The 20,884-nt window shown below is 36.6% G+C and overlaps 1 protein-coding gene and 1 pseudogene across 2 annotated transcripts; both read right to left on the minus strand.

Annotated features, from left to right (window-relative positions):
* Window positions 1-4,064: 4,064 nt before the first annotated feature.
* Window positions 4,065-7,822, minus strand: LOC306858132 (BTB/POZ domain-containing protein KCTD5-like; the record flags this gene model as incomplete). The annotated part of the gene is made up of 4 exons (XM_079398529.1): window positions 4,065-4,214; window positions 5,909-6,007; window positions 6,307-6,425; window positions 7,810-7,822. The coding sequence occupies 4 exons, from the start codon at window positions 7,820-7,822 to the stop codon at window positions 4,065-4,067; spliced, it is 381 nt and encodes a 126-aa protein (XP_079254655.1).
* Window positions 7,823-14,545: 6,723 nt separating this feature from the next.
* Window positions 14,546-20,623, minus strand: LOC306858133 (phospholipase B-like 1; annotated as a pseudogene). The gene is made up of 11 exons: window positions 20,610-20,623; window positions 20,043-20,267; window positions 19,389-19,443; window positions 16,833-16,928; window positions 16,544-16,609; window positions 16,195-16,333; window positions 15,890-16,110; window positions 15,505-15,616; window positions 15,169-15,364; window positions 14,965-15,064; window positions 14,546-14,872 (listed from the first exon to the last, which is right to left on the minus strand). The product of its transcript is annotated as a phospholipase B-like 1 (transcript).
* Between the last annotated feature and the right edge of the window lie 261 nt (window positions 20,624-20,884).

Consider the following 20,884-nt stretch of genomic DNA (forward strand, 5'->3'; position numbering starts at 1 on the left):
TTAAATGGGAAATATCAAACCAAGTGGCATCTGCAAACAGATGAAGCATGACCTCAGAACAAAGCATTTCTTAATTTTTAATTGACTGGTCTCAAGGCTATTTTTAGCATATATATTGTATATACAGGGCTCCAGACTGAGACCAAAAATATTAATTTGTGAGTGAAATTTTTGCTGAGATCGCCACTGGAGACTATAACTTTACATGCTATGTTTTAAAGGGGTCAGATGACATTGCTAAAAAGAAACTTATTTGGTATAATGCAATGCGTTTTTAACGTAGTTTAAGGTTAAAAAAACATTATTTTCCACATACCGTAAATTATTGTTGCTCCTCTCTGCCCTGCCTTTCTGAAACGCATTGATTTTTACAAAGTTCATCGTTCTAATAAGCGCTGATTGGCCAGGTATCCAGTGTGTTGTGATTGGCCAAGTACCCTAAGTATGTGACTGAAATGTTACGCCCCTAACCATATTTGGAATATCAGCTTTCATGGCAGCGATGGCAACTATACTACAGTGAGAATAAAAGTTACGCCTTCTTTGCCTAAACATTTGGGCGGTGTTATGCAAATCTTCCCACACAGTGACGTAGACATGTGGGGGTGTGTTTGAATGAGGCATTTTAGGAGGGCGTGGATGAGTCTTAAATTTTAGAATATCTCATTATAATAGAATATCTCATCTGTTTGAGACATTAATCTTTGCGACTTTAAGGATCTTATATGTGCATGAATAGCTTGTAACACGCCAAAGACAAAGGAAAACATGAAATTGCGTCATATGACCCCTTTAAAAATTTGCATGCAATGCCTTTCTTCCTGATTGTTTTGCGATCACATCTTTTATGTTGACGTAATAAACTGAGATGATGCGCATCAAAGTTTTAGTGGAAAAACGGTTCTCATCTTTGCCAAACACCAGCACTGACGGCACACCTGCTAACTTGAACAAACTACAACAGTTAAAGCTGTCAGCTATGTAGATATTGGCAATATCATTAACGCTTATCGTTTATAATCGATACTATGCCTTCTCAAGATCTTTCGTCTATATGCCGTGTTCTGTTGATGCGTGAACTTCATATTATTTGTAGTGTACTTGCCATCCAGTAATTGCAATAAGCTTTGTGCTCAGTTACATTTTAATAAATATCAGCTTTAAAATTTGGCCTAATTCATAACAAAATTCAAACAATATTTGATGCTCTTTAATGCGGCATGAGCAATCGCTTTAGTGCCTCAGTTCAAGTGGCATGTGCACCCATCATATCGTTCTCTCTACTACTATAATATGAAATGAACATCAAAAGGTAGGCTATTTCATAAGATAGCTTATAAAACGGATAGTTCCGATCCTTGATTCTGATTGGTTGAGCCACGTTCGAAGCTGTTGTAAATTACTCTACAAACATACACCGCTTTGTTGCAACCACAACAGTTTCTGAGGATATCATTACATTTTATTTGCTTTGTTTTATTTTGTGAAACCTTGTTACGTAAATGGAATAACCGTTTTATAAAAGCAAGAATCCCTGTGAGGCCGTGGTTTATAGAGAATTTGTAACAGAGGGTTTTAGGCACATTTGGGGCATTGTATCTTTGCAAATTTGTGCAAAATATTTAAGCATATTTAATAATCAACAAGCTTAGGCATTCAAACCAGCCCACAGCACATACAAATTTCAAAGAATGCTAATTTGCACAGCTGTAGGCTAAAGGGAGCAAAAGGTGCTTGATCATTTGTTGAATTGAGGCATGTTGATTTGAACGATTTTGATTGCCAGGCTTTGTTCCTTTGAAAGAAATCTAGCCTTCACACAAAACACATAAGCAAGTGACACAGTATCATATTCCAGCACATTATCTGAACTTCATTTTAAGTAAACTGAGCCTAGGACCTATTAAAAATCCATATACAGTATACAAACACAACCAGAACCACAATATCCCAGTGACCTCTAATGACACCCTGACCTTCTAGTTGGCGCCAATGACTATCAAAATGAACTGCCTCAGACTGTAAATGGGGCTAAAGTGCACTTCTGGTGGTCTGCCAGGGTGACACTGCTGGCACTTTACCCACAGCTAATGCTAAATGGAACAGGACGTGACCTGTTCATGTAGCAGAGCCGCCCTTCTTCTACAATAGTAAATGTGCAAAACCTAAACTCTAAATTTACTACATAACTGATGACTGTCTCATGTTCACACAGTCTTATCATCATTGATGACAATGTATTTCCTGATGTTCTTTAGTGTTTGTTTAAATGCATTATATTTACTGAAGTTTTATCCCATAACTAGGTTGCACTCTTTGGTAACAGGACATGTACTAAGATAGTAACTGTCAGTAACTGTGTCTTTAATACCTTAGGTGACTTTTGTTTTCAGGAACATTTCAATTTAAAACAATGACATTTTTTGCTGGATGTGAAGTTCTTGTCTCCCGCTAATACCCGTTGTTCAAGTCAACAAATCTAAAAAAGTATGGCTATAAAAACAGCATCATGAGCACATGATAAAATGGGTATCTAGAAAAATTAAATTCTTTGTATCCTACATCCGGGACCCATGGATCTGGAACAGCTGCAAGAGAGTTGGAAAAGGCATTATAGACGCAGAAATACACTACCTTTCAAGTGTTTGTGGTCAATAAGATTTTTTTTTAAATGAATGAATTATATTATATTCATAAATTATGCATCAAATTGACCAAAAGTAACAAAGAAATTTATAGTGTTACAAAAGATCAAATAAATGCTGTTCTGAATCTCCTGAAAAAAGTATCACAGTATCCACAAAAATATTTAGTTGAACGGCTGTTTTCAATATAAATAATAAGAAACGTTTGAGCACCAAATCGGCAAATTAGAATGATTTCTGAAGGATCATGTGACACTGAAGACTGGAGTAATGGCTGCTGAAAACTGTGCTTCACAACACAGGAATAAATTCCATTTTAAAATGTACTAAAGGTTCATGAAATGAAGGTTAGTTCATAAAGTTGACACTTTTTTTTGTTTTTCTTGCACCAAAAAGGTCTAATATTTGTAAAAACCTTGCTGAAACAGAAGTAAAAGCCAAATTCTGTGATTGGCTAACTTCGTCACACCATATCCATACCCACTTTTACAGCATGTCCTGTGTTCTGAAACTCGAGATGGCAAGGGCTGTGATAGAGCCGTAAATATTTTTCAGCCCAAATCAGATCCAGAGTCAGGAAATCAAAACAGTGCAGCAATTGCAACAGTCTGTTTCAGTGTAGTAATTATTTTTGCTTGCTTGATTGCTTACTTTTCGGTATACATACTTGCATTATGTTTTCATTGAAGAGCAATCTCTTCAATGTTTGTAAAACTCTTGATTCTCAATTCCATGATCCCTTTAAAACAGCTATCTTACATTGTAATATTTTACAAAATTGCTGTTTTTGTTATATTTTTGATCAAGAGACTTGAAAAACAACTTCAAAAACCAAAAAATATTACAGACCCCAGTCTTTTGAACGGCAGTGTATGTCTACAGAAATAATTACTAATCATTTCTGATATGAATAGCGTAGAGTGCGAAATATGCCTCCTTGTATATTCCATGTAATACAAATATAATGTTTGCTGAAGATGTGGATATGGGTGGAGATGGCAGTGACTCAATGGCATTTTATGGAACAAACGCTGTGATAAAAATTAAGGAGTCATTTGGTTGAGTCATTCGGTCATCATTTCTGGTCTGATGACCTGTGCTAAAAATCCCATTTTAAAGTTATATTTATTCAAGGTGCACAACAGTTTGTCTGCACACTTATGAATAGTTACTTTCAAAGGAAAATCATGCTTGGGAGTTATTAGGAGGTGAAGGGTATTTCATTTCAGTGCATTGTTCTCATAAAAGGCAAGGAAAACTATGAATATGTGAAGAATCGGTGTGCGAATGGATATTAAGGCTATTGATGTGGAATGAGATTAAGAGATGCAGATTTTGTAGGTTGTAAGCATGTTTTTGAGGAATGAGTCACTGTGCTTTACAGTGTTTGTGAGATGGCACAGAGAGCATAAAATGAGTTTATTTGTCTGTAGGTGCTCCAACCTTAGTCTTGTGGCTCTGTTCTGTCCCCAAACCTCCACCCGTGGTTTGCAGCTCTTTTGACACCACACAGAGAAATTCAGCCTGGTCCTCTGTTCCATAGCTGTAAAATGAGCCAATGTTCACCATCTTGAAAAGGAAAGAACAGCCAAGAAGAGAGAGAGAGAGGTCTTTCATTATGACACATACTTGAGATTAGAGGAAAGGGGTGAGGAAATAAAGGAAAACATCAAGATGGATCCAATGCCTGGTCAGCTGAACCAAAAACATCTTCATTGCTTTCATTAGAGATAGGTCAGGTTGGTTTTAGTTAGTCTTCCACCAACTGACTAGTCTATTGATGAGTTTTACTTAATTTTCTTTTGAGTTTGATTTAGCTCCAATGTTTTTTTATGGCTGTGCTTTAAAGCAAAAATAATTAGTAGACAACTTCTCAGAGAGGAGTTTAGTGTGGTCAGTCACGAAATTCCGAGGTCTGTTATTCCACGATAACAACCGGTTAAAACTAAAAACACAGGCTCATCCAGGTAACTGCAGTCAGTGCTATTCGCTTGCTGGGAACATCATTTCTTGGTGGAAACTTTGTGTTTGGTTAGCTAATAAAATCCTGGAACTCAATTCAATATTATGCATCCAAATTATTTATTTATGTCATCCTGGTATTGCGGACTCACTCTCTGGTTTCATACAAACGAAGCTTCTGCCATTTTGCAAAGATTGTTTTGCAAACTTTAATGGATAAGATAACTAACAAACTGGTAAGTCTTAAATCAATATCTTTTATCGCCTATGTGGTGAAATGTTGTGCAATGAGTGGTATCAGACGGCACCGTATCCTTGCCACTTGCTAGCAACTGCTTTCTTCACAGAAGCTTTTCATTTGAATATTTGAACTTAAATCAATATTGTGTCTAATTATTTACTTACGTGGCAAGTAACTGTGTAATACGCAGGATAATGTACATCCAGCCGGTTATTGCAAAATAATGCTGGCTGGATGTACAATATCCCTTACTTGTTAGCATTGATATATTTAAATGTTGAACCTTTTTAAATGTTGGTCTATGTACATCAGATAGATGTTTTTGGATGTTGCATCATGTCTCATGCTGTTTTTTAGTGTCTCACACCATGAGCACTGCATTGAAAGGGGCTAGTTTAAATGGATAGTTCAGCCAAACATGAACTGTCATCATTTACTCACGCTCATGTTCTTCCAAACCTGTATGACTTACTTTCTTCTGTGCAGCACAAAATATGATATTTTGAGAAATATCTGTTTGCTAGATTTTGTTCATGTAATGGAAATAGGCATCAATGTTGTTCAATTACAAATGTTCTACAAAAATTATGTCTTTCACAGAAAAAAGAAATGCATACCAGATTGGAACGGCATGACTCTGAGTAAAATTACAATGTTCATTTTTGGGTGAACTGTCCCTTTAAGAAACACATCTGATTGATACATGGTGGATGATAAATCAGCCTTATTACTTCAAAATATGTAGTTTTTCTCCTGTCTTATGTGCACAATGTCAGTGGGGATATGCAAAACTGCATATTGACAAAGCCGGAATAATATCATAATTTGTCATTTTGCAAAAAAGAGGGTTTGGTGCAACTGACCATGTAAAATCCAGTTGAATGCAAATGTAAAAAAAGTTTAATTTCACACTTTAGCTACATTATTGGACTCTGAATCTGAGGGGAGAATTGGACACTGGGAGCATTAGGATCAGGGGAAAGGAAATTGATTCCGAGTCAGTCCAACCCACAGTTCAGAGCAGTCCTGGGCGGGGTTTTCGGCTGGCGCGCACGCTGACCTGCTCGAACTTCCAGCCGTCTGACATGGTGGACACCATCTGGGTCAGCTCCTCTTCCTGACACTGCAACACCCGGTACACGTGTTTTGGTGGTACCTGCTGTATGAGAGACAGAGAGAGAGGGTAAAGACTGGTGAAGCGTAAAAAAGGAATGAGGTGGGAAAGCAGAGGATGATGCCAAAAGGCTAGTTATGGAAAGAAAAGCAAGAGTGGGCGGGAAACTGACGGCTGTTGCATGAGGACACAAATACAGTCATTACTGTACAGTAGAAACTGAGATGGACAGAAACACAGTGCTGAGAAAGTGAAGAAGCTGAAAAAATGGATACCAATGAAAAAAAATGCTTTTTTTTTTTTTTTAAGATACATGGAGGCATGATAAAGGCCCTGCCAATTACCTGTGTGGCCCTGGAGTCTCGCTCAAGAATCCTCTCTTTGATTAATTTAATCAGCGGTGTGATGTTGTAGAATTCTGCCTCCTCCAAGACAAGGCACAGACACACTTTGCTTTTAAAAACTGAACTTGGATTTGGTTACAGTTTATATGTTGTTTCGCCTAGATATGTGTCAATATTGAAATTCCAAATAAATTTAAAACAAAACACTAAAAAGTAAAATGAATTGCTGTAAATTCAACAAATTAATTTAGGCATCACTACATTATAACGTACAGTATAAAAAACATTTATTTTGAGATTTGCTAAATATATTCAACAGTGTTTCTCAATTTTTTGTGTTTTTAAAGTGAGCACTATTTATGTATTGTTTATATATATATATATATATATATATATATATATATAAAATTAATTGGTGTGTGTATATAATTATTTAACATTTATTTTTATTTGCATTCATTTAATACAATAAATTACTCAAAATCAGCAGGTTCACAGCTGTGGCTACTTTTATTCTGAGGTACATTTTAGTTGCTATATATTTAGTAAATGGTTTACAAGCTGTCCGTAATCTGCGAGCAGCTGATCGATGCAAAAACGCAGACGAAAGCGGTAAAAATAACAAACAAAAAACACATCAACGATTTTTCATCCTACACAAACAGATCACAGCTCTCTCAATGATTAGATGTTTCATTATGTGCCATATAAATGTATAAACATAATTTCATCAAATATGTAGGCGTAATATTATTTAAAAAATAAAGTCACATAATTTAATCTTAATGTACTTAACATTTTACTATTGAGTATTTAAATTACTATTTAATATTAGATATTGTTAATATTTAATAATGTGGCGACTGTTAGGAAATTCCCTATGTAAATGTAGCACTGACTCAGAGCTGAAGCTGATTAACAGATGTACAGGATGCTCTGAACAGTACATAACTCCAGGGGATAAAAATGTGACTTGGCACAAGAGAGAAAAGAACATTAAAGGAAAGGGCATGTGGAAAGTGACAGAGAGCGCAGGTCAGATTAGCATGGCCACAGTATTTGTCCCAGAATGGCTGAGGGTCTCCTCTCCGCAATGAATTAAACTTAAGAGCTCGACACAGCTCTAGCAAGAGCAGGACATCATGTAGGCTACAACATGCCCTACAGGGAACATTACACAACTGAGCCCAGGGCATGAGCACTCAAAACCCACAAAGAGCAGTAAGAGAAAAAGGGAGTGCACAGAAGCACACAAGGGTGAAAAAGGTAAAAAGAACGAGGAAGATGTTGGCAAGACTGAAAAGAGGCACTGCAATGTTATCAAACCACTGTAATAGAGAAAGAAGAAAGCATAAATTAGATAACTCACTGCAGATTCACAACATGAACGTGAAGAACATACCTACACAAAAAGTTATTTATCATGTAGCCTAGGGCTGGCCAAAAGATTATCACGATCATTTTTTTCATATCAGTCGATATCGATAATTATAACGATAATACTATCCATGCTCATCTTGCGTTAACATTTAACTAATATATATATATTTCTTGTTATTATCAATACTGAAAACAGTTGTGCCGGTAATAGTTAATTAGATACTCAGGTAGTTCATATTAAATAGTTAATATTTTTTGTGGGTTCTTAGATGAATAGAAAGTTCAAGATAACAGCATTATTTGAAATAGAAATCTTTTGTAAAATTATCAAATGTCTTTTCTTGTTTTTTTTCCCCATCAATTTAATGTGACCTTGCTAAATAAAAGTAGTATTGTTATTTATTTATTTATTATTATTGAACAGTATTGTATAGTTTAAAATAAACAAATACAGTTGCATGGCCAATATGAAATATGTATGCCTGGTAAATTTTCTTATTTCACCTTCCATTAATATTGGACCCTGCATGTGACTCGCTCTAGATTTCACAGAATGGACACAAACAGCACACACCAAACAAATGATCACATACAGAGTTGAAAAGCATCAAAATATTTCCATTAGCTCCATAAAATCTCACAGACAAAAGTAGCACAGAACATCATTTGCTGTACCCCCGCTCGGGATTTCACAAGAACAAGAGAACGCAAAGGGGATTTTACACATAATACTACTGTATATGCCTTAAATGCACAGAATTCAGCCGTCTAAATTCAAATTCATCTATCCGTGCTTATCTTGTGTTAACATTTAACTCTGCAGTTGCACAAGGAAGTATAAGAACCAGGTCCCGATGGGGAACTAGCTGCATCCCATGGGAAATTCCTGGTAAGCAAACAAAGAGCTTATTAATTTCAAAACAGAACTGCATAATAACCTGTGCCATGTAAAGCCTCACAGCATGCTATAAAAAAGCCGAAAAAACTATTTGAACTTCAGCAATTCTGGCTTATGTTAAAAGCACATTCTCATTCAAGATGTAGAGAAACTACCTAATAAAATTCACTGTAATATTAGTCAATACCTCCTCAAGTAAGACACGTCTTAAAGGGGTAGTTCACCTAGAAATGAAATATCTGTCAACATTTACTCACCCTCATTTCATTCCAAAATCATGAGATTTTCTTTCTTCAACATAAAAGAAGATATTTTGAAACATTATAGTAACCAAACAGTATTATTTCCCACTGACTTCAACTGTATAGACAAAAAAACCAAAAAAAACCCCAATTTAAGTCAATGGGAACCAAAACCGTTTGGTTACCAACATTCTTCAAAATATCTTCTTTTATGTTCCACAGAAAAAATTAAGTCATACTGTTTTGGAACGACATGAGGGTGAGAAAATCATGACAGAATTTCCAGTTAGAATTTCTCGATTACAAACTATTTTCTGGCACAATGATTTCTCACAATCAATTATTTCTCACAATCATCTCACAATGATTCTATAACCTTAAAACTCTTTGCATTGCATGTAAACTACCAATGAAGAACAGACCAGGCCAGGAATAGAACAGAGAAGCCTCCATAGATATTTTTGTGCAGAGGGCTGAGAGTCTTCAAGGTGCCATGACTCTAATCTCATTAGAAGAGTGACATGAGCAGCGAGAGAGCACAAAACACCGCAGCAGCCATAACTCAGCTGTGATTGGGGATCGTCTGTGCCTCATCACTTACTGTGGGGATGGAGGTACTTTAAGTGTGGAATAAGAGGGAATATAAGAGAATAGCTTGGGAGGGGGAGGATACTGTGAAGGCAGAGTACCATCTGTTAAGTCAAATACTTTTTGTATGCCTCAGTGCTGTACGATTAAAAGAGTAAATGGGAGCTAAAAACAAATAGCATACTGTATATGCGCAAAGCTCACAGCATTTCACCCCAAAATCACAAAGAAAAAAGGAAAAATGTAAAACAGAAATAGGTACCTTGTTGCAGGTTGTAGGTATTGGAAATATTGAAAAATTATATTTGGCATCCAATTAGAATTACATTCAGGTTTATTAGATTTGGGCCTTTGAAGCAAATCCATAAAGCCATCTGCCAACAGGAAATTATGTAATATATTAACCTTTGCTGCCAGAAGAAAACATTTTATTGCAGTGGGTCAGTGATAAGACCCCTTCACACAAGAGTTGGCTTATGGTGATATTTGCTTTGGTCCCACTGGAACTCCTGGCATGTGCTCTACATTCTGACAGATCAGATCTATAAGATATGGATGCTTTATTTGGATTATCGTAGGCCTCATTACACTTTGGTCATTTAACAAGTATCCTAACATTAAAGAGATACTCCACCCAAAAATTAAAGTTCTGTCATTATTTACTCACCCTCATGTTGTTCCAAACCTTTATGACTTACTTTCTTCTGTGAAACATAGAAAAAAGATATCTGAGGAAATGTTTAAGTGTCTGAACAATGGACGTCAAAGGGCTCCAATGTTGTTTGGTCTCCAGCGTTCTTTAAAATATCTTCTTTTGTGCTCCACAGAAGAAAGAAATGCATACAGGTTTGGTGTGACATGAGGGTGAGTAAATGACAGAATGTTAATTTTGACATTTTAAATTTATATATATTTTTTAAATATTTGACGGTTCCTGGTTTACATGCTTAATCGACTGTTTTGTTATCCGAACAATGTAATAAATATAATATAAAAAACCTTAATATACAAATAATATATTAATAAAATATTCTGATTTTTTTTTTACTCTAAATTAAAAAGTTACAAATTCAGAAAGTTAAACATGGTTTCATTATTATTAAATCTTTAATTATTAAACAAGTATATAGTCAATAATAACCAAAAAGTTATCATTATTATTCAAATACGCTAAATTATCTACATGTAAAATATAATTTAAAGAGATTTAACCCATTAATGGTGTGCTGATGATCCAAGAACTTCCCTCTGTGCAAAATCAGCTTCAGGTGGGCCACATTATCTGATAAAGGCATCGTGAAATAAAATATGGATATTTCTGGCTCATAACTGGGACGCAGCTCAAACACAGGGGGTTTATATTTATTATACATTATTAAGCAGCGCAGCACGTGTGCATCCATCTGACTGAAACCCCCCGCTTCATCATTAATACTATGAGGCGCCGGGATGGACAAAAGTGAAGCGAACACGGAGAGAGTGCGCGAGAGAGAATAAAAATAAAAATCAATAAATGCAATAAAAATCTATAAATTCAACACAATGCAGATCATACATAGGCCTACACATAAATGAAGGGGTGAGTCTATACAACATTCTCAATGTGGCAAACACTCACACACACACACACACACACACACACTTCAAAGCCAGATCAAAGTCCGACTGCAAGATGTGTTGATGCTTCCAAACAAACATTGCTACAATTTTACAGTTTTTAAAAAAATTTTACACACAGTTTTTTAAACTATGGCTCCATTTCTCAAAAGTCTACACACAAAACCACAAAACACACAACATATAAAACATCACACACATCTTGCAAAAGCAAACGCTTCTTTGAATACTGTTTTAACTTTTTTTTTTAATTGTATTTTATAATTAATTGTATTAATTGTATACACACAAACATAAAATAACTAGCCACATACACGCCAAACTACACACAGATGTGAAAAATGTAAAACACTACAGTCATGCGTCTTTTGCTTGTTCAGAGCACAGTGGAGCACAGGAGTTTGCCATAGCACTGTGTCATAGTATGTGTCATATCACATACTGTACATGCATATGCACATATTGGACGTGACGTGTGGCAAAGTATGATGATCACCCATACTCGCGCACACACACACACACTCTGACCCAATTTGTGCTCTGCATTTAACCCATCCAAGTGCACACACACAGCAGTGAGTAGTGAACAAACACACACACACACACACACCCGGAGCAGTGTATACATACATACATAAATCTACTGTATGTATGACTGATGAATTTTACACAGTTATGCAACTGAACTGAATCAATAGCCTACTCAGCTGACTTGAGCTGTAGAAAGACACTATTGACTTGTTAGAGCTGCTTTACAGCAGAATGTAAATTTTATACTATTGTGAAGCTGCTGTGAAACAATCTACATTGTATATTCGTTCGTCTTCGTAACACAATTTACAATATTTTGGATGAAAACCGGGAGGCTTGTGACTGTCCCATTGACTGCCAAATAAATAATACTGTCTAGGCTCAGAAAAGATAGCAGATGAACTATTCTGACGATGTCTTTCATACTTTTGGAACGACATGGGGGTAAGTGATTAATGACAAAATGTTCATTTTGGCGTGGAGTAACCCTTTAACAGGTCCTCTATCCCTATTGCTTCTCCCGTGAAAAAGTAGCACCGCTGAGTCTGACATTGTTCAGCTCAATTTATCTTAATCTTAAATGACTGCATTGATCAATTTTGTTGGTAATTTGTTAATATTTATGACCATGATCTTTGTCATTAACAGTGTTGGGGAAAGTTACTTTTAAAAGTAATGCATTACAATATTGCGTTACTCCCTAAAAAAGTAACTAATTACGTTACTTAGCTACTTTTAAAGGAAAGTAATGCGTTACGTTACTTTTGCGTTACTTTTTAAACATGAGCAGGGCTTGATTGTTTTTAATACAAGAAGTTCTAATCATAGCAAATGTAAAAGCCCTTTCACACCAAAAAGTGTAATGAATAAACCTCAGGCTGAAGGAAAAGTAAATTCACATCTGTGAAGTAGAACGCAGGAGATGAGGGTTCAACACTCTTCAGCAATAAAAAACAATGAAGCACAATTTTTTGTTTATCTAAAGTCATTTTTGCTTAATAGTATGGTTGAACTGGATCATCAAAGGTAAGCAGCAAAGGCATTGGTTAATAAAATGGGATTAGATACAGGTTCTTCTAAAAAATTAGCATATTGTGATAAAGTTCATTATTTTCTGTAATGTACTGATAAACATTAGACTTTCATATATTTTAGATTCATTACACACAACTGAAGTAGTTCAAGCCTTTTATTGTTTTAATATTGATGATTTTGGCATACAGCTCATGAAAACCCAAAATTCCCATCTCAAAAAATTAGCATATTTCATCCGACCAATAAAAGAAAAGTGTTTTTAATACAAAAAAAGTCAACCTTCAAATAATTATGTTCAGTTATGCACTCAATACTTGGTCGGGAATCCTTTTGCAGAAATGACTGCTTCAATGCGGCGTGGCATGGAGGCAATCAGCCTGTGGCACTGCTGAGGTGTTATGGAGGCCCAGGATGCTTCGATAGCGGCCTTAAGCTCATCCAGAGTGTTGGGTCTTGCGTCTCTCAACTTTCTCTTCACAATATCCCACAGATTCTCTATGGGGTTCAGGTCAGGAGAGTTGGCAGGCCAATTGAGCACAGTAATACCATGGTCAGTAAACCATTTACCAGTGGTTTGGCACTGTGAGCAGGTGCCAGGTCGTGCTGAAAAATGAAATCTTCATCTCCATAAAGCTTTTCAGCAGATGGAAGCATGAAGTGCTCCAAAATCTCCTGATAGCTAGCTGCATTGACCCTGCCCTTGATAAAACACAGTGGACCAACACCAGCATCACTGACTGTGGGTACTTGACACTGGACTTCAGGCATTTTGGCATTTCCCTCTCCCCAGTCTTCCTCCAGACTCTGGCACCTTGATTTCCGAATGGCATGCAAAATTTGCTTTCATCCGAAAAAAGTACTTTGGACCACTGAGCAACAGTCCAGTGCTGCTTCTCTGTAGCCCAGGTCAGGCGCTTCTGCCGCTGTTTCTGGTTCAAAAGTGGCTTGACCTGGGGAATGCGGCACCTGTAGCCCATTTCCTGCACACGGTGGCTCTGGATGTTTCTACTCCAGACTCAGTCCACTGCTTCCGCAGGTCCCCCAAGGTCTGGAATCGGCCCTTCTCCACAATCTTCCTCAGGGTCCGGTCACCTCTTCTCGTTGTGCTGTGTTTTCTGCCACACTTTTTCCTTCCCACAGACTTCCCACTGAGGTGCCTTGATACAGCACTCTGGGAACAGCCTATTCGTTCAGAAATTTCTTTCTGTGTCTTACCCTCTTGCTTGAGGGTGTCAATGATGGCCTTCTGGACAGCAGTCAGGTCGGCAGTCTTACCCATGATTGCGGTTTTGAGTAATGAACCAGGCTGGGAGTTTTTAAAAGCCTCAGGAATCTTTTGCAGGTGTTTAGAGTTAATTAGTTGATTCAGATGATTAGGTTAATAGCTCGTTTAGAGAACCTTTTCATGATATGCTAATTTTTTGAGAAAGTCTAATGTTTATCAGTACATTACAGAAAATAATGAACTTTATCACAATATGCTAATTTTTTGAGAAGGACCTGTACATTTGTGTTGTTTAACATATTTAATTATTGCAGTTTGCGTCATATTCTGAGTTTGCATTTCACTGTTTTAATTAATTTTGATGAATACTAAATCTGTTTTTTGCAAGTGGGATGAATTAATGCACATTCACATTTAGTCTAGGACTACAGTAACATCATGTTCACACAGCGCACTGTCATTCAATAAATGGGAAAAAAAGTAACTCAGTTATTTTCTTATAAACTAAAAAGTAATACGTTACTTTACTAGTTACTTGAAAAAAGTAATATTATTACGTAACTCGCGTTACTTGTAATGCGTTACCCCCAACACTGATCATTAACATAAATTATAAATTACAAATATACAAGTTAGAGCAAATATTTGTTACTGTAGTCTTTTATTGCATAAAAATGCCCAGCACTGATTGGAAGTATTATGCATTCAGTTGCACAAAACATTTTATGGGGCAAAAATGTACCCAATGACTTTATGAAGCTGCTTGTAAATATCTGATGCCAAGTCGATAAAATCCTTTCCAATTCTTGCATCTGTATCCTCTAGACTGCTGTTTATACACTGTATAAAACTACTATTATTCTTGGCTTGATCTCTGGAACCAAAGAGCAAAGGCTGCATGCTGATGAACGTAAAGTTGTACATCTGAGGGAGCCCATGATGAGCTGTCCGATTAAAACGGCTCCAAGAGAAAAGTGGAAGACCATTCTGAGTAGTGGGTCCATTCACAGCTTCGGCTGAAAACATCTGGGCCATGTGATAATCTGTAACCTAAATGCATGCAGCCTCCATTAGAATTGCACTATATCTTTATAGTTTTTATGTATTAATAACACACAGACCAAAATGACCTATTTCTGTACCTTAGTATCATAACAACCCCCTGTATGAGGTCGTCGGAGCCTCAGGTCATTTCGGCAGCAGATGGATTTACAAGGACGCTTCTTTGAATATGGGTCCTTTCTGTAATTTAATATGATAAAGTGCTACTGTTCATCAAAAAATGAGATTAACAAGAGGGCAGATTAGTTGAAGAAACAGTTTTGAGTCATTTCCAAAAAGAAAACCTAAACTCACCATTGTACCTCATTATGTATTTCAAGGTGTCCAGATTAGTGACTTTTCCCTGGTCCCTGCGGAAAATTTTAGCACGTGGACAGAGGTCATATGAGAAGTATTCCCCATACTTTTTCCACATTACACCATAACCGCTCATTCAGTAAATGTCTGAGTGGAAAGGTATGTTGTAGGATGCCCAGTAACCTATTGAGATGATTTGTAATGCATATGATCTTGTTAAATTCACCCTTCAGGGTGTGATTTTGCTTTCTACTTCTAACATCCTGTCCAAATAATTTCCAATGGATGGATCATACTTTTCTTGTTATGAAAATACTCCTCACCATGTGACTGATCTGAGTACAACACCAAACCAGGAATCTGCTCCACAACAGTCAGACTCCAATCCTCAATCTGCTTTCCAAGTGAAACACTTTTCAGATCCACCACCATATACTAGGTCCCTGACAAAATTAATTCAGAAAATAATTGAAAATAAAACAGCCATACCATAACCAAATATCTTCCTTTGTGTTCAGCAGAAGAATAAAATGCATGCTTCTTTTTTTTTTTAAAGCATGAGGGTGGGACTAAGGGTGAGAAATTTAATGCTACAGCATGCAATCACATTCTAGAGAACTGTATGCTTTGGTTGTACTAATGAAAGACGACACCACAGAGCACTGCAGATACGGAACACGATTTTTGCATATAATGATCCACATTTACCTTGTGCATCTCTGTCTCACCCGAATTGTTCTTGGAAAATATTTGGGCCCACTGCTTCCCTGTGCAGGCCAGCGCATGTGCTACACGCACCCTTTGCCAGGCAAGCAAAGCCTCTGGGGTCACCAGGGAGAATAGAGAGGAGTTGAACACGTTGTTTGTGGTTTGAGTTACAAACACTCCTGTTCCCAGCAAATAAAAGTAATCCAGAGATGACAAGATCCCTGGAATTGATGCGAGAAACAGTTTTATAGTACTAAATTATTGTTAGTTTCAATTATAAAAGAGAAACATCTGCCAATAAATACCAGGGTAGCTGCTAAAGGACAGTCTGCTTGTGCCATTATGTTTATTTGTCAAGTCCCAGTGCTTGTAGATTCTCAAGCTTGCAACATAGGTGTACCAGCTGGAGTGACCAAGTAACAGATTCTCATAGCCAGGTAACATCTGCAGATAAAATGGGCAAAAACAAATGACAAAAGGTTGTTGGCGAATGAAACAAAGCCATTTCCAAAACAGACAGACCCAAATATTCAGATTAGTGCCACTGAAAGCCCCTGACATGGGGTTTTCATTGGCAAATTCCCATTACATTTTGGTCCCAATCCAGAATATGTGATTACATTTATAAGGTGAAGGCATCATTTTACCTCTAACCTTGATAAGAGCAGAACAGTGACTCGTGCCTGGCATTCTGAAGGAGTCAGAAGAAGAGTTGGAAATCTAGCAAATCCCCAATACCACTGAACCGCAAACATGGACAGAGGCTGGGAGTTGAAATGCAAGCGTTTCCCTCATTAACACAAAATTAACAATATATCACTGTCAATGAATGAATAATAATAATAAAAAGTTCACTAGAGATTATAGATGTCTATATGAGTGTTATCAAACTCTCAGAATGAGTACATCTAAACAGATGCATGTATATTTCAGGTTTCCTGACCTTTTCCTGTCTACTTTTGGCCCAGTACGCTGCCCCAGCATGCAGTCCATCCATCTGAGCCACTATAAGACCCATATGATGCCACAAAGGATCAGTCTTCCATTTAATTTCACTCGTGTTCTTGTCCATGAGTCTTGCTCACTATTTTAAAAAATGGAAGTTTAATAAAGACAAATTTAAGTAATATATGTGTTTATGCAAAACAAAATTCTAAGATTTTGAAAGTCTTTAAAACCTCTAGATGTAAAAAGGTGTATTAGTATGGAAGCACATGTGTAGCGAAATTCAATTTGAAATGTAATATGCAAAATGGCAATGCAATATGTAAAATGGCAATGTATTTCTGTATTTAAATTTACATTTTCTCACAGATATGTGCAACATCTAGTGCAACATGAAAATGAAAATTCAATTATATGATTTAAATTTGCCCTTTTCTACACTAGTTTTAATATGCAAATTAAAAACATTTTAAAGCTTTATAAGTTGCAAAATTAAAATGAAAATGTTTTACCCAAATTGATTAGATATGTTTAACATGTCCAAGCAAAAACTGTGGCAAAATTCTAATTTAAATGCTGATTTTCTTAAATGCATTTAGACTTAGGGGTAGGACACTTTTGGGGTTGCATTTTCATAGTGATACCGTATGATAATTGTCTTTTATTTTTCTTAAATGCATTGACACTTACACATATGAAGTTTCAATTGCATTTTCATTAAATACCCCGCGATGAATATAGTTTGTCATTGTGAATTTGAAAATGCATTCCGAGCCGAGCACGCCCCCTACCTGTCAATCATTACATCAAGGCGGGGCTCGGAAACAGGACGCACGATAGGTCAATATTCACCGTTAACCAAATGCTTTTCACCTGCCTGAACATCTCTCACCATTTACATTCCGATTGATGCACATAAGTAAACAGATTTGCCTATTTGCCACCTTACACAGTGTCTACATCGGACGCGACAGTTGTCGTGTCGCATAGCGCAGCATCCATTGTAGAAAGCATCACTAGTTTATAATGGATTCATTGCTGTCTTTTGCCATGCCGCTCGTTTTAGGTGTAGACATGTTGCCTTATTTCCTCTCGCACGTCCCGTGGCACCTATAAGCGTTGCGCCTCAAATATAATATTGTAGAAGCTAAAGACTCAGTGGCAGGTAATGACTGAAGAGCTAGAGCTGATTTCCACCTGCTGTAAAGGCTGTTTCACATTGCGGCCTACAGTTAGATTTCTGTGTCACCTGGATCGCTAAGAAGCGTTTAAAATATTTCCACCCCAGATGGGACTCGAACCCACAATCCCTGGCTTAGGAGGCCAGTGCCTTATCCATTAGGCCACTGGGGCTTACGTCACCGCTCGTTTTAGGTGTAGACATGTTGCCTTATTTCCTCTCGCACGTCCCGTGGCACCTATAAGCATTGCGCCTGCCTCAAGATTTCTCACTTTTTACACTCCGATTGATGCCCGTTACCATACAGAAAATGCTGCCACTTTCACTGTGCCTACCCCAGACGACAGTTCACCAGTCAGATCTAGGCGCAGCTGTCACGGAACATGCCACAGCCAAGGTGTCCGATGGCTGCAAACAGTGAGAGATGTTGTGGCAGGCGCACACAGTTCAGGTGCCATGATGGAACACGTTCTATTTTATGGATTAAAAATAAAAGAGTAATAAAATATAAGGTAAGGTAGTAAATAAGTGTAGAATAGCACTGTCTGTTTGCTTATGTGCATCAATCCGAGTGTAAACGGTGAGAGATGTTCAGGCAGGTGAAAAGCATCCTGCATCCTGTTTCTGAGCCCCGCCTTGATGTAATGATTGACAGGTAGGGGGCGTGCTCGGCTTGGAATGCATTTTCATATCCACAATGACATAAACTATATTCATCACGGGGTATTTGATGAAAATGCAATTGAAACATCATATATGTAAGTGTCAATGCATTTAAGAAAAATAAAAGACATTTAAATCACCATTTTGCTGCACCTTTTACTGCACCTTTGGCTCAGAATGCATTTTGATATTCTCACTGAATTTTGCTACAATTATAACGTGGTATCACAATGAAAATGGAATCCCAAATGTCCTACCCCTAAGTCTAAATGCATTTAGGAAGAACAGCATTTAAATGATAATTTTGCTACAGTTTTTGCTTGGACATGTTAAACATATCTAATCAATTTGGGTAAAACCTTTTCATTTGAATTTTGCAACTTATAAAGCTTTAAAATATGTTTTTAATTTGCATATTAAAACTAGTGTAGAAAATGTCAAATTTAAATTATATAATTGAATTTTCATTTTCATTTTGCACTAATTGTTGCACATATGTACGGGAAAATGTAAATTTAAATACAGAAATAAATTGCCATTTTACATATTGCACTGCCATTTTGCATATTACATTTCAAATAGAATTTTGCTACACATATGCTTCCATATATATTTGATCATACCTGACATTATTATAATTTTGGAATAGTGCAATCAATTTAGAAAATAAATGTCACTTAACGTCATAAAGCATTTCAGAGGTTTCATAACACTATTATCCTTTATCATCTGAGGATACATATTATAGTAATGGTTTATCATCTGTCTGTGAATAAAACGTTATTGGGATGTTAATATACTGAAATGATGTATACTTTGGTTATTATTATTAAACTAATATAAACCCAAGGCAATGTATTTTAGTATACTAATAAACTCAGATCTATGTTCTGTAGTGAAAAAAGTGTTTAATTGTTTTGAATGTGCACTTCAAAAAATAGGTTAGTGTACTTCTGATCTTGAAAGTATATTTTTTAAAAACTTTGCAGACATTGTGTTTCTTAACAAATTTTTAAAAAGTGCACTTTACAATAATGCCAAATTAAAAGTACATTATAAATACTGTTTTTTATAATCTTGTGTCTTTAAAGAAGTAAATTTAGAAAAACCAGACTAAATTAAGCCTGCCCTGACCCACCTCAGCCCCTAATATAAAAGCATTGTTTAATCTTTGTGAATGGACTTATGCCAGCAGCATTAAGCAGTCTATGTATAGATACCTAAATGCCACATCAGAAGCAATTCTTTGCCACCTTTGCAGTGTAAATTTGACATTATTTTTAAGTAGATCGTCTCTGCAAGTCTAATCTCTTTAAAAGTATGCCAAAGTGTTCTTTTTCACAAGGGTTAGTCAATTAAACTTACAAAGCTGTAAGGTATCCTTCAAGGTATCCGGCCAATAAATATGTAATTTGATCGTTCTCCTGGGATTGTCCATAACCAGCCTGCACTTCCAGCACTCCCCATCCAGAAACAGATAAACTATCATTGAAATAACCAAATGCATCTCTCCCTCCTCTTCCATTGCATCCTCTTTCAGCACCACAGATATCTGAACAGCATCCCAATATATGGTGGCTCTCTGAACATCTATAGCGCACAGTGAGAAAAGAGATCACACATCAATAAGCTTTAGGGGTTTCATATGTTTGATCCATTTTTATATCATGATAGCACTAATTTCCAAACGGGGCCACCCGCGTTTGTTGTTGCTCCGATCCATATTATTTATCAACTTTACACGTTATTCTTCTAATGTTATGCAAACATGCAAAAATACATGTATGTTAAAAACACGACTTATTGATAAAGTTTATTTATGATAAATAAAGCCTCTTGAGCCTTCACGAAGGTCGCTGTTAGGATGCACAAAACAAACCCCTGTGCAAAAAGATGCATGTTTACTTTAAATCAGACGAATCAGAAGTTTACTTTCTGGATCTCATTAACGTATTTGCACACACTATATAATTTATAACCAAATCTTTAGTCAAATATAATATTGTAGAAGCTAAAGACTCAGTGGCAGGTAATGACTGAAGAGCTAGAGCTGATTTCCACCTGCTGTAAAGTCTGTTTCACATTGCGGCCTACAGTTAGATTTCTGTGTCACCTGGATCGCTAAGAAGCGTTTAAAATATTTCCACCCCAGATGGGACTCGAACCCACAATCCCTGGCTTAGGAGGCCAGTGCCTTATCCATTAGG

This window comes from Barbus barbus (assembly GCF_936440315.1).
Source record: "Barbus barbus genome assembly, chromosome: 38".
Lineage (NCBI taxonomy): Eukaryota > Metazoa > Chordata > Actinopteri > Cypriniformes > Cyprinidae > Barbus > Barbus barbus.